General features: G+C 46.1%; 1 protein-coding gene across 1 annotated transcript in view; it reads left to right on the top strand.

Annotated features, from left to right (window-relative positions):
* COL20A1 (collagen type XX alpha 1 chain) overlaps positions 1–15,017 on the top strand; it is a 116,534-nt gene that overhangs the window by 13,345 nt on the left and 88,172 nt on the right. The window contains exons 5-12 of the mRNA XM_044455152.1: positions 480–635; positions 1,009–1,128; positions 1,901–2,065; positions 3,158–3,322; positions 4,877–5,049; positions 6,136–6,265; positions 9,124–9,269; positions 14,530–14,653. Of these exons, the coding sequence (XP_044311087.1) occupies positions 480–635; positions 1,009–1,128; positions 1,901–2,065; positions 3,158–3,322; positions 4,877–5,049; positions 6,136–6,265; positions 9,124–9,269; positions 14,530–14,653 (1,179 nt within the window). The remainder of the gene's footprint in view (positions 1–479; positions 636–1,008; positions 1,129–1,900; positions 2,066–3,157; positions 3,323–4,876; positions 5,050–6,135; positions 6,266–9,123; positions 9,270–14,529; positions 14,654–15,017) is intronic.

The following is a 15,017-nucleotide window of genomic DNA, read 5'->3' as shown; positions in this document are numbered from 1 at the left end:
CACAAAGTTGAGAAAATGCTGAATGATTGGGAGCAAGAGGAAAGAAGGTGAGGCTAGGAGAAGGGGGCATCACCATTTGGGATCCTTGGAGACCTGGGGATGGCTGCCACAGCTCAGATTCTGCACCTCTGCTCTGCTCCAATGCCAGTTTAAGATAAATGGTTTCTTGATTTGTGGAGGGAATGATCCTATGGCCCTCTGGGCTGTGCCTAGGAGCCCACAGGTTTTGGTTTCCCAGCTCCAAAGCTGGAGACAGAACTCTGATCTGGTGCTGGGAGTCATGCCCTGCTCCTACCTATGTAAATCCATCCATCCACGAATAATAAAAGTGTGTTAAGCTTAATTCTGTCATTACAGTGGTCCCCAGGAGTGGGCAGAAGAATTCTATTGCTCTCATTTTAATGGCAAGGAGTTTCATATCCATTTGTTCTTCTCCTCCACCTTCACTACCTCTTCCTGAACCCACCCTCTTTGCACAGTTTCTCACTTCCAGTGTGATGCTTCCACTGCGACTGATATCATCCTGCTTGTGGATGGATCCTGGAGTATCGGCCGCAACAATTTTGGGCTCATCAGAGAATTCCTGGCTGCTCTGGTTGCACCTTTCAGCATTTCCCAGGACAAGATCAGAGTAGGTGAGACTCTGCTTTTTCCACCATTCCCCAAGATCAGGAGACTACAGAAACATCTACGGCCTCTTTTATACCAATTTGAATTCATAAATGCATAGCTCATCCAATTATCCTTCCATTGTGTTTATACCCAGTCCTTTTTCCACCAAGCAGGCAGACTTTATTGGATGCAACGCTGTAAGCAACCCTGCAGGAAAGGTCAGTCTTTTTCCAGCACTGCCGATTTTCAGGCAGAGCTGGGCTTTGGCAAGGTTGGAGCACAATTGTGAATGACCATCATTCAGGATGCTGAATTCTCTTCAGTCTGTGGCACCCCCAGAGCTCTGTAGCCTTCCTTCCTGATCAGTTCTGGTTGGCTTCCCTTGCTTTCTTCCAGGCTTATCCCAGTACAGCAGTGACCCACGCACGGAATGGGACCTGAATACCTACTCCACCCGGAATGAGGTGTTAGAGGCTCTTAGGAGCTTGCGCTACAAGGGGGGCAATACCTTTACAGGTAAAGCGCTCTCTCTCTCTCTCTCTCTCTCTCTCTCTCTCTCTCTCTCTCTCTCTGGGCTTCCTGCTTGGACTTTACTTTGGAAGCTCTTTCAGAGGCATGTCCAACCGTCAGTCAGAATCTAAGCCCCTGTGGTAGCTAAACCTTGAAGTGTGTTGCTAAGGGACATGGTACTCTTTGATCAGCAAACAACGGAGAGTCCAATGGAAACTTAAAGCCTGCAGCATTCTTATGGCATTGGCTTTTGAGAGCAAAGCTTCCACTATACGAATTTTCTTTGCCTTTAAGATAGCACAGGACTCTTTTTTCCTGCCACAGACTAGAAACACAGCATAGTCCAATGAGTCCTGATGGCAGGTAGATCTCACATTCTCTCCCCTGAACACCTTCTTGATTCTGCAATTTTGGAGGATGAGGATGAGTGCCAAATGAAGGAACTCAACTGGAATGAACTTCAGAGTAAGCAAGGCATGCCCTTTATTAGTAGGATAATTATGAAATGTGAATTGATTGCCTTCCTAAATGCCACCCACGAGACAATGAAGATGGCTCTACTGGACCATAACAAAAGTGATTTTGCAAGTATTGTACAATAGCTTCACACATGAAAAGAAGCGTTAAAAAGTAAGACCTCAGGTGCACCTGAATTTTGAGCTTCTAGTGCAACATGGAAAGGGAGAAATCAGGCATTTCTGGGGGACTGATTCACTGCCAGCCCCTCCGCTTTCCACTTCCCATGTAACTGTGTGCCTTCCGTTCTTTCTCTATAAAGGGCTAGCACTGACCCATGTTTTAGAACAAAATCTGCAGGCTGAAGCTGGTGCCAGATCAGAGGCCCCCAAAATGATCATCCTCTTGACGGATGGCAAATCTCAGGACAATGCCGGCCCATCTGCAGAGACCTTGAAGAAGATGGGAATAAAGATATTTGCTGTTGGTGAGTTCAGACCTTCTCCTTCACAGGTTACTTCTGAAAACCTCAGGATTTCCTTAAGCATGGAAATACAGGGAGTTGTAGGGCTTCATTACTTCTTCTGTCTAAACAACCATAGGACTACGCCCTTAGCTGATTTTTCGATCTTTTTGCAGCTATGTAACCTATATGAATTGTTTTAATTAATGGTATGTTTTTGATGAGATAGTAATGAGCAAAATAGGCTAGAAATATTATTCCGTTTCCATTTATCTCCATCTAGCTCTCCACTTTTGCCCTACTTCTGTGTCAGTTTGTCCATATTTTTGTGTGCCTTTCTCAAACTGTGTGCATTTTATATGCATGCTTCCCAAGCGATTCTCTTTGTATAATGCCTTTTTCTGAGGATATCATTGTATAACTGAGGCCCACGTGCAAAGTTAGAAAGTGTTCAGAAGAACAGATGAGTGATTTTTGCAGATGTGGAGTGGGGGGGGGGGCAGAAAAGGCTCAAGGAGACTGGCTTAACTCAGTTTACTTGGCAAGTTTGTGGGAGATAAAATAAAGCAAATGGAAACATCTTGAAAGCCCCGGCTCTGAGGGCACAGTTGTGTAGCCCCTGCTGCAGCTGCAGGCAACCTCTAAACTCAAGAGCCTCTGGGCATCCTGTGTCCACCATGAATGATAACAGCACACTCTCTTCCACCACTGGGTATTTTGTCTAGTTGCCCATTTATTTTTGGCAGTCTGGGTGTGATGCCAGGGAGCAGGAGGGAAGGAGACTGGGGCACTGCTTGGAACTGACATGGGTCTGCAGCCCCACCTTCCTCATCCAACTCCTTTTCCCTCGTTAAGACATTGGAGCGGGAGCAGCTGGCACAGTTCTTTCCCTGCCTGCTATGAGGGGATCAAGACAGGGTCTTGGCCTTTGGAGTCCCAGCTTGGAGGCTGTCAGAGCTCAGACCTGTGTCTCCAAAGAATCCTATGGCTTCCCAGATGATGCTGGGAAGCCATAGGATTACTAGCCACAGTGATGCATCAGATGTCAAATGATTTGACTGTCCTATGCGCTGTTATTTCATAACAATGTCCTCAATGCCGATATTCATTTTTTAGGAGTGAAAAATGCCGATGAAGCAGAGTTGCGCCAGGTGGCTTCCGAACCATTAGAGATGACTGTTTACAATGTGCTGGATTTCCCTCTTCTTAGTTCTCTGGTCAGTCGCCTTACCAGGGTCTTGTGTAGCTGGATCAAGGAGAAGAACAAAGACAAGAACAGAGGTGAGGAGAACTCCACATCCTTACTTAGCTGTGTGTCCACCAAGAGCTTGCAATGTGTTCCTGGAAAACTGCTCCCCCTGAATTTATTTATTTCTTATTTATTTATTAAAAGCATTTCTATGCTATCCTCCCCAGAGTCCCAGGATGGTATTCCTCAGGGCTGGGAGGAAACTCAGTGGAATCCATCCCACTGCATTTTCAGGCCTCCTCTCCTGCTCAGCTCAGTCTTAGAAAGGGAGCCAAGCAGAGAGGATGTCCATGGATGCTCTCGGAATAAAGTTTGTGCACCCAGAAACCCTTTTGCACGCCGGTTGCAGCAGTACTAACAAAGAGTGCTGCACATGGGCGAGGAAGAGGGGCGCTGCTTGATTCCCAGTGCTCATCATGCTCACAACGAACTCAGACGGAGGGCCACGAGAGAGCAGACTCGAATCCACAGAGCTGAGCCCAGGGAATCCAATGGATTCCCACCCCAAAACGGATTCCTCACACATCCATAGTATCTCCCCTGATTCAAATTATGAACCGACTATGACAGCAATCAGAACTGAAATGAATGTTTAACTTTAGCTTATACATTTGATGATGTCCTATTTTTGTTATTGCTCAAAACTCAATGTACAAATCCCTACATTTTAATTTTGAACAAGGCGTGAAGATGTGGAGGTGGCTATCTGACTTCATGGTTTCTTTCAGAGAGAGAACTTAGTTTTGCTAGAAAAAGCAAACTTAAGAGGCACAAAACCCACTTATCGTAGGAATCCCACAGTTATTTTTTAAAACCTATCAAATCAAAATTAGCTTGCTTTACATTTTGAAAGTTTATTAGGTTAAAAAATTAGGAAATAGTTTTTGGTTGTCTAGCTTTAAGTAGGTGTCGTAACTACGTATATCGATAAAAAGATGCAATTATCTGTTTCGCTCCTCCAAGCCGATCAGGGCACTGTGGGTTGTGTTACTTGTTGCACTGGCAAAAACAGTGCAGTCAAAGATTTGTTCTGCTAATGCACCATGAGGTGCCAAAACAAACATTGCTTGATTTCTCTGTCTAGGGTTTTCACGCTAGACACAGCATGGCAGCTCAGTCGGAAGCAGGGCTTTTAGAGCTAGACTGGGCCAGATGATCCTACTCCAGAGTAGAAATGGGGGGAAAGGTGTTGCAGACGTAAAATAATGGCAGTTGTGGCCCTACTTAGGTTGAAATCAGTTTTGCAAGGACTTGTGGAGTAGCTTGTGCCGTGTCTTGTAGGACAACGAGCACGTTAGCCGGCAGAACACCTTGTTTGTTGGCTCAAGCGACGACTTGGGTCCTACATGTGCACAAGGATGAAAGCAGAATGTCTGCAAATAATAAAAACTTTGTAGTGGTGGGATAAGAACTTTGGTCACAACCCTGCATATTATCCCCTTTCCCTTGACAGTTTCAGATGAGACCTCTGGGCTAGATTATATTGAGAGCTCCTGATAGGCCCCTAACTTCATGCCAATGTGGGGCCTTAAACCCATTGCTCCCCAGTCCCAAAACATACTTGTAACTTTTGTTCAAACTTGTAGGTGACCCAATAAAAGCCATCCCAGGGAATGCTGGTGCACACCTGAGCCCCACCAATCTTGTCTTAAAGGAGGTGACTTCCAGGAGTCTGCGCCTCACCTGGAACCCTCCTGTGATACCACCCAAAAAATACAGGGTAGTTTATTACCCCTCCAGGGGTGGCATTCCCAAAGAGGTAAGTGATCCGTCTTTGACAACTTGCGCATGGCTGGATCAGCCAGACTGACATAGCAGCCCAAACTAGAGAAGATCTCGTGTGGCTTTAATACCTGGCTCTGGTTGAAGGTGACAATTTGAGTCAGGGGCATTTGCATTCCAAACCAGAAGGTTTGCTGGCTTTCAAAATGTTGCCTCCATAGTCCAGGGACTGCAAGAGCAGTGAATGGCCATAGGAGTGATGGTCTCTGGTCTACCTGCAAGGCATCCTTTCCAGAGGGCCTTGTCTTAGTAAGGAATTGCTGTATGTTTGCTGCAGAATTTTCTGGGGATGCTTTGCCCTCCAGATGAGTTGGCTGCAACTCCAATCTTCCCAGACCAACATGGATTCATGTCAGCTTAGTGCACTGGGTTTTTAACTTTTTCTTCAAAGTTTATTTTAATTGTTGTTGTAATTGATTTTGTACACTACCTTGTCTAGCTCACCACAGTGATCAGGTGATCCGCTCAACCTGCTGTCCAGGTCCTACCAACTGTTGGTGGTCTCCCTCAGATACACCCATGTTCTCTCTTCTGATGGTTCTTCTCCTTTCAGCTGGCTCTCAGGCAGCCCTTCTGCAAAAATCTGTGGTCTTCCACTGAGAGCCAGTGTGGTGTGGTGGTTAAGAGCCTGGGACTGGGACTCAGGCAATCCGGGTTCGAGTCCCCGCTTGGCCATGGAGCCCACTGGGTGACTTTGGGCCAGTCACAGACTCTCAGCCCAACCTACCTCACAGGGTTGTTGTTGTGGGGATAAGATGGAGGAGGAGATGCAAGCTGCCTTGAGCCCTTGGTAGGAAAAAGGCAGGATATAAACCGAAAAATAAATAAATAAATAAATAAATAAAATATTTTGCCAACAAGTCCCATCCTCCCAGCCAGAATAGCCAGTAAGGAGGAATGTTCAAAGTCTTCGACCAAAACATCCAGAGAGCTAGAAGTTGTCCACACTTGACACAAATCAAAGGGAGGATCATCCTCTGTCGAGTAGGACACATGGTCCCCCGGCTCAGATTAGGCCTTAAAGCAATGCCACCCTCACTGCAACCTCCCTGTATATTTCCAGGTGGTTTTAGATGGGGCGGCCTCCACAGCACAGCTCCTCAACTTGACGTCCCACACAGAATATCTGGTTTCAGTGTTTCCGATTTATGAGAACGCTGTTGGAGATGGACTCAGAGGCATCACCTCGACGTGTAAGTCAAGAACCGAGCACCAGCATTTGGTGTAGTCAGGTCCAGCATGAGCCTTAAAGTAGCGCTGCTTAGATCCACCACAAGGTGTTCCACTGGAAGTGTGGCCTAAGGAATCTTTTTTGAACTCCGCTATCCTTGTGCCTGTTGGTTGTCCAATAATGTTGTGGTTTCTACAGCAGGCACGGGCAATTTGGGACCTCCCAGATGTTTTTGGCTTACAGCTCCCATCAGTCATGGCCAGGAGAGCCAATGATGAAGAAAGCTGGAAATGTAGACCAAGAGATCTGGAAAGCCATAAGTCACTCATTCATGGTGTATGGTAAACAGGGCATACCTGTGAAAAGGCCCAAACTCTGGAAGGTTAAAAAAAACTGCTAAAAGAATGAAAATGGGAAAGACGCTACTAGGTTCTACCTGGTACAAGGCCTTTGCGAACACAGGCCTGGAGAAACCACTGGGTCATTCAGAACACTGTCTGACTGCTCCGTATTTCTCAGTTCCATACGAATGTGCATCATGCACAGAAGTCTGCTCACTGAGAATCTTTGCTTTCATTCAAACAAAGCCATTTTCTAGCTCTTCATCACTACCAGTATGACTCCCAACCTTCATTTATTTACAGATTTCTACCCCTTCCAACAGGCCCTCAAGGCAGTTCACAAAAATATTAAATCATCTACAATAATATTCCATAAAACTACAGCTAGCATTACAGCAGAGAATCCTTTCATTTTCCAAAGGCTTGGGCAAGCCAAACCCTCCAGCTGTTCTAATTGCCTGCTAAAACTCAGAAGACAGGATGCTGAATGAACATTTCTGCATTCTGCAATCAGGTGCCACCAGAGTACCCCTCCTCGTGGTCACCATCTGCCTAACTTTCAAAGGCCAGAGTCATCTGGAAGTGGACTTCTGCTGGCAATGGCAGGGCACCATCCCATGGTGATGACCACAAACCCCCAAACCTGGAGGTTCAGGGAAGACAGGGAGGAGAAGCAATAGAGATTTTCTGCTAGAGGGACACTTTTGCCTGTCTACGTATCTGGGGCATCTTGGAGTAGGAAGAATGGTGACTGGAGTAGCACCAGGAGAGCTCCTATGCTCATCTCTCCAGTTTCCTTCCCTCCCCTGAAATGGACGATGAAGACAGGATGATGTGTCATGGAATTTCAGAAGCCAATCAGTTCCTGAACAAGGCGTAATGGCAGCTAAGGGCCCCCGTGCAGCTCCTTGCCTGTCTATATTGCACAAAAACAGAACTGCTTGTGCTGGACAAATGAATCCAGTGTTTAAGTGACAGGGACTGGGTTCAGACAACAAGCTCACCCATGTCCAAGGGTTTAGTGTGGTTGTTGTTGAATCATGGGTGGTTGCGGAGCTATTGTGCTGTCTGTACTAAGCTGTGATAATAAGCTATGGCTTTTAACCACGAACCATGAACCATGAACCATAAAGAGAATCCATGGTTTGCTGCTGGTTTGGGAACTGTGGATTGTTCACTATGGTTGGTCTTCTCAGCTAGGTGCAGATAACATGAGAGCCCAGTGAGGAATCTGTTTGGGGGGTGAGAAAATGCTGCTTCCCAGATTCCAGTTTCCTGAGGCTGTGAGCCCAAGCGTCTCCCTTCTCGCTCTCCAAGTCCAAGTAGGTCTTATCTAATCCCACACCATCACTGCAGGGAGGAATTCTGTAGTCAAGATTGCAGTGCCTTCTTATGCACTGAAGGGAAGCAACTGTCTGAGTTTGAGGCCCAGTCCTGATCTCCTGCCATTTACAATCCGGGAGACCAGGGCCTCCTTGTCCAAAACAGAGCAGAGCTACTCCTTAATAAACTCAGGTCAGGCCCACGCCAGCTCTTTCAAAACCGTCCATTTAAACAATCGATTACACACTGTAATAGCTCATAAGCTATTCTCATGATCCAAATAAATGCAGACCCAAATCCCCAAGGATTCTGCTAATGTTTATAGTGCTTACGGATCAGATTGCAACTTATCTCCAACTGTCAAGCTGTGTGAGCTCAGAGGCTGGATTAACTGAGCTGCATTGATATCTGCTGTCAGCTTGTACTTAAACTTCATATTTTTTTTAAAAAAGTGGGCTTTAAGAGACTTTAAGAGACACAGGGATTCCCACCCCTGCTGTGCATACATAAGGGACTTCCCTCCGGTGAGCGAGAAGGGAGGCACAGGGGGGTATGTTGCGGCAGGAAGCCCCCAGTGGAGCACAGGGATTCCCACCCCTGCTGTGCATACATCAGGGGCTTCCCTCATGGGGGGGCACAGCATTGCCCAACTGATCCCCCCGTTTTGCTGCAGCGTGTATCAGGCATGCCTTTTCTGCTTGTGTGGGCCCCTCAAGGGGGCGCTAGACCAGCTCCCTGTCTTCTCTGCAGACCCACAAAGCTTGAGCCCTCTTTGTACAGCAGAGACAACTGTGCGGAGCCAAACTCTGCTCGCAATTGCAGCTGACGAAGCGAGGAGCCTCGTTCCTCTCCGCTGTGCCTCCTGGGATACCACCCGGAGGACTGAGAGGGAGGGGGAAGACAGGAGAGAGCAGAGTTACCATGATGGGTCTGATTGTCTGCCAGGCATATCCATGGAAAAAAACAGAAAACATGGGAAAAACACAGGGTTACTTGTTGTGATGTGTGAACTCAGCCAGTGCGTATTTGCATGGTTTGTACAGATCACAAGAACCTGTTTTTCAAGTGTGCGTAATTTTTTTAGAGCTGAGTACACATCGGTTTGTCTGCTGCGTATGTATTATGTATGTGTGTTTGTTGAGCTTTTCTGGTGTGTTAAGCATTAGAAAAATGCATCTTCTTGAATGTTTTCCTTTACTGTTTCATCTATTTGTAGTGCCTCTCTCTGCACCCCGTTCCCTCAGAGCTTCCGAAGTCAGTCACAACAGCATAAAACTAATCTGGGAACCAGCAGATGGCGCTACTCAGTATCTCATTCTCTGCTCCTCAGCCCCAAATGGTGCAGAAGATGACACCAAAGAGGTAAACAAGGATATTGTGTTACCCTTTTCACAGTTGCCCATTTCGTCTGTTCTTGAAAGGCTCAGTAAGAAGCTGTAACAAATAGGAGGTCATTCTGATGCAGGGATGATTTTAAACTAATGATTTCTTTCCCCATATGCATTCAGAGTATAGTCATGGTATAGTCCCATGAGAGGGCTGTACTATATGAACTTTTGTATGTCCCTTCGGTCTATTCCTTTGGCTGTTAGCATGGGAAATAAATTTTAAAATGTGAGAAATACAGTGAGAAACTTGTCTCCACAGCATGATGTTGTGGTTTGGGAGAGATGAATCTTTCCATTTTAGCTTCTCTCAGTTTCCCATTTTGGAATCAAAAGTTCAATGTTGTTTTTGTTGTAGTTTTTAAGTTTGCTTATAAAAGGCAGGGACTTTTTTGCCACAGAATGCACCGGAATGGTGTTCCAGCACCTTTTTTTGACGGATTTTTCCAACGGATTTTTCCACGTGATTGTGAATCGCCCTGTTGGGCGTAGCAGGTCGGCAGCAAAAATCATTAACATAGTGCCTGTGGGCTGCTTGTGTGTCGGCGCTGATTGTGAGGGCGCTGCTTGGCTTGGGATCAGTCATGTGGTTGCACGCTGAGTGCTTACTGCCGGCGGCGACCATTATGTTTATGTGTGTGTAGAGTGACTGGCTACGTGCAAAAGGTAAAGAAGTCCTTTATTTCAAAAAAAGTTGGTGAATTGAAAATCTTTTTTAGTGTAAAAGTGTGACCCCAAGACATGAATTCTGGCACCTTTTTCTTTTTTTTTTTTTTTACAACAAAAGCACTGATAAAAGATATGTTCTAGTTCCAAATGGACACATTTTCCTGCACACTTTTGCCTAATATGTGAATTGTTAAAAACAGTTTCCTTTAATAGAATCCTTCTAAAAGCAATTGTTTTCATATTCACTGACTAAATTTGTGGATGACACCAAAGTGAGGGTGGTGGCTACAACTGAGGAGCAGGTGATCCAGACCCAGAAGGATCTGGACAGGCTTTGGGCAGGGGAAAGCAAGATGGCATTCATTGTGGGTAAGTGCAAGATCTTGCACGTGGGACACAGAAATAGGTGCCGCAGGTACAGGATGGGGGGCAAGTGGCTGGAGAGGGATCTTGGGCTATTTGTCTACCACAGTGTGAAGTAGAGGTTAAGAAGGCAAACGCCACCCTTGAAGGTAATAGCCAGAAGCGTGGCTTCCAGATCCAGGGAGGTGTTGATACAACTCTACGTGACTCTGGAACGCTGTGGCCAGTTCTGGGAGGAGAGTCACAGCGAGGTTAGAATCAGTTCAGTGCAGGGTCGTAAGAATAGTAACTGGGTTGGGAGGGATGATGTATGAGGAGAGATTGAGGGAACTGGGTCTTTTCAGCCTGAAGGAGGAGACTCCAAGGGGAACATTTAGCAACTTATAGGTATGTCAGGTGGAGGAGGGCAGTGACCTGTTCTTCCCTGCAGAGGAAGGCAGGATGTGCTCCAACAGAGCCAAGCTCAGGGACCCAAGGTTCAATTTGGATGCCAGGAAGTACTTCCTACCAGTTAGAACCCCTAGGGTATGGATTGGGCTTCCAAGGGAGGTGGTGGAGCCCTCCTCAGTGAGGGTGTTCAAGGAAAGATCGGAAAACCACATATTGGGGATTACATGAACGGAGCCAGCTGGATCCAAGGGTGAGACTAGATGACCCAGAAGACCCCTTCTGATTTGCTTTTTTCCTGTGTTTCTACAACACTTTTATGCATATTATTTAATTGGAAAACTCCATTACAAACATTGGAGGAGACAAAATTTAGAAAGATAACTGCACTGTGGTTTACATACATTTAGAAAGAGCAAAATTTCATTAAAATATGAACAGAACTAATTTCTCCCTGGTTCATAATTATGGGGAAATTGCTTCTCCAGATGTATATTCATTGTACAGCTCTAAGAGTGGCAGCAATAAAGCTAGAAAAGTTGCTCCCTTGAGCTTTAGAGTAAAATATGCACTCAATCCATCAAATACATGACAATATGAAGAAATATTCTGAGGTGCCGGCCAAGCGGCAACAGTGAATTGCTCAATAACAATTATACAAGGGAGAGAGAGGGAAAAAAGTGGAAGTTGGCATTTCTCGGGTTGGTTCACACATGAAATGCAGCACTGCATTTCTCATAGGTTAATTGCTCACAACCTGATGGGACCCAGAAGGTACTCTTTTAAGAAGCGCTTGCATCTTGCATCTGAGGTGGTCCAAAGTTGCATCTGGGTTCTTCGATCAGTGAAAGTACATTCAGCAAGTTATTGCCTGGAGCTAAACAAGCATGTGTGAACTGGACCTCAAAAATGATCTGTTCCCCAAACTGGTATCTAAATCATTTATTTTATTTTTTAAAAACTTTTCAATACCATCCCATCACAAACATCTCTGGACATTTACAACAATATTGATACAATAGAAAAAAAATAAAAGAATAAATTAGCATCTCTCAGTCACAGATCTCTCCAGAGAGGAAACTGGCGAACCAGCACTATGGACTATGTAAAGATAAAGGGGAGATCCTGCAAAAATCACAGCGGTTTAGCAAGCAAGCAAGCAAGCAAGCAGCACCCAAAGCTTTGAAATCCAAATGTGGAAAATATTCCACAATCCATGCAGTTCTGCTTCCTTCCAGAAGATGGCAGCAAACAAGCTTCAATGAATAAATAGTTTTCAGATTAGGCAAAACATAACTGCAGATTAAGGTGTTCCGGCAAGCTCTGGTCTCTGGTTCAAAGCAATGTGTCCAGGTGGAAGTGGGGCCCCTACAACCTCAGATTTATTAATGTTGCCAAAGCGCACACACAATCCAGCAACCCTCTTTGTAGTGTATAGTATGAAACCTTTTGCATCACAAAGCATCCCACTGCCAAAAGGGACTGATATAGCCCCTTTGCCCATTTCTTTGGATCTTTGTCCTTCAGTGGGTGCTCTGAAGGGCCCTTTTAGCATGGGAACTTTGGGTCTTGAAAGGCACTATGAAGCTCTGGAGCATCCTAGAACTGATCTTCACACTCAGAATAAAACACACGGTAAGCCCTTTTAGGATTATACTATTTCCAAATGCAAGGGGCATGGATGGCATCCCAATTTAAAGGTGGGTATCCAGAAAAAGATATTGCTGGGAGAAATATCAACAACCTCAGATATGTAGATGATACCACTCTAATGGCAGAAAATGAAGAGGAACTAAAGAGCCTCTTGATTTGGGTGAAGGAGGAGAGCGCAAAAGCTGGCTTGAAACTCAACATTAAGAAAACTAAGATCATGGCATCTGGTCCTCTCACTTCCTGGCAAATAGATGGGGAAGAAATGGAGGTAGTGACAGATTTTATTTTCCTGAACTCCAAGATTACTGCAGATGGGGACTGCAGTCAAGAAATTAAAAGACGCTTGCTCCTTGGGAGGAAAGTTATGGCAAATCTAGGCAGCATACTAAAAAGCAGAGACATCACCCTGCCAACAAAAGTGCGTATAGTCAAGGCTATGGTTTTCCCAGTTGCAATGTATGGCTGTGAAAGCCGGACCATAAGGAAGGCTGAGCGCAAAAGGATTGAGGCCTTTGAATTGTGGTGCTGGAGGAGACCCCTGCGAGTCCCTTGGACTGCAAGGCGATCAAACCGGTCAGTCCTAGAGATCAACCCTGACTGCTCTTTAGAAGGCCAGATCCTGAAGATGAAACTCAAATACTTTGGCCACCTAATGAGAAGGAAGGACTCCCTGGAGAAGAGCCTGATGCTGGGAACAATTGATGGCAAAAGAAGAAGAGGATGGCAGAGGATGAGGTGGCTGGATGGAGTCACTGAAGCAGTTGGTGTGAGCTTGAGTGGACTCTGGGGGATGGTGGAGGACAGGAAGGCCTGGAGGAACGTTGTCCATGGGGTCGCGATGGGTCGGACACGACTTCGCAACTAACAGCAACAACAACAATCCAGAAAACAGCACTAGAATAATCCACTTTTCTATGCTTCTTTATGCTGAGGGGTATTTGATGGTATGGTCCTCTCCTAATTATCCAAAATGATGCAGCTCTCAGAGGGGCTCTACCACATGAAATGTCTGAATGAGTACTTCAGCTTTGAGATGTAGCAAACTGGGAGCAGTCTCCAATGCTCTGCCGGCTACGAAAAGTGAAAAAGTCATCGTGAAAAGGTCTTCACGATGAAACAGCACGTGCCAACAGCTGGCAAGAAAAAGCAGCCAGGAGTGAGCATGTGAGGAACCTCTGTGGAGACGGGTTTCTCTTCCAATCTTGGGTTAGCAAACCATGAATATGCACAGGGGTTCAAGACCTGCGTGGGCCTGTTGACCATTTTAACTTGCTGCAGCTGCATGCCCATTTAGATGGAAGCTAAAGGTGAAAGGGACAATGTGAAAAAGGCTGGCACCAGCATCTTTTTTCATTCAGAGCTTTTCTTGCCAGTCACAAAGAATTAGGGAGGCAATTTAATCTTGTAGAATGAGGCAGGGAGTCCTCAAAGGCCAAGAAACTGCCAAACAATTGCGGGTTAGCTGAAAGGGGTTGGGGACAGGGTCATGGGACATGGCTTTCTGGGGAGTTTAGGAGAACTGGGAGACCTGGATCTGGCCCTCACACTGAGGTTCTGCACCCTGGGTCAAGCCCCGCTGCTTCCTTCCAATCTGCCTACACACCGTTTTTCTGCTTTTCTCGTCTATGCTGCAACTAGGTAGTTGGCCATGCAAATAGGTTGGCGAGGAGGGTGGGGGTGATACAAGTTACACAGGTACTCATGCAAAGCCGAGCAGTAATATTCTACTACAAGAGTGTAGTGGTTAGAGTGCTGAACTGGGGCTTGAGAGAGCCACGTTCAGGTTCCCACCTAGCTATGAACCTCACGCAGTGTCTCTGGACTGATCCCTGGCTTTCAGCATATCCTACCTCACAGGGCTGTTGTGAGTGGAAAATGGAGTGGAAGAAGACCGTGCAAGCTGCCTTGGGTCCCTTGTAAGAGGAAATGAGGCTGATACCAAAGTAGAGATGGTAGTATGGTGGGATTGCACAAGGGTCGGGAAACTATCTTCTGGTTAGTAATGCATTTTTTTGAGATGGACATCTAGACTACAAGTGTGTGGATCATTACTATTAAAGACAAGCTTAACGTTTGTTTCAGTCCTGATAAACGTGGGCTTAGCTTGGCTTTCCTGGAGTCTCTTTTCTGCTCCTCAGCCCTCCTGCTTCTTTGCATTCTTCCAGGTGAAAGTAGAGCAGCCTGAAGTGCTGCTCGGAGGTTTGTCTCCCAGCACCGAGTACTCGCTAGCGGTGTATGCGATGCACGGAGAAGATGCCAGCGATCCAGCCAGTGTTCAGGAAACCACCTGTAAGTCGTGCCACTTCCGTTTCAAGCTGGGCATCCCACGAGAGTGTAGGGAAAGCTACATGACTTCGATGGGCTCTTCGCGAGCTAGAATGCTGTGCCGAATCTGGCTCAGCTAATCTGAGCCCAGTAGTCCCTTTCTGGAGTGATATTAGCATCAGTCCGGAAAATTAACATAACTGCTTTGCTTACTGTCATGGCCTCCCCTGGTGGAATTCTGGGAATTTTAAAAACCTTGTCAGGCTTCTGGGAATTGTGTGGAAAGACCCTTCTAGACTATTTGCTGATCTGCATTCCTGGGTCTTATTGGGCGCGTCTGCATGGAAGGTAAACTGGCTTCAGACTCTGGTGTCTTTATCCTGTACCT

This window comes from Varanus komodoensis, unplaced genomic scaffold (genome assembly GCF_004798865.1).
Source record: "Varanus komodoensis strain SLA01 unplaced genomic scaffold, ASM479886v1 scaffold8, whole genome shotgun sequence".
Classification (NCBI taxonomy): Eukaryota; Metazoa; Chordata; class Lepidosauria; order Squamata; family Varanidae; genus Varanus; species Varanus komodoensis.
This window is presented reverse-complemented; position numbering and strand designations above follow the sequence as displayed.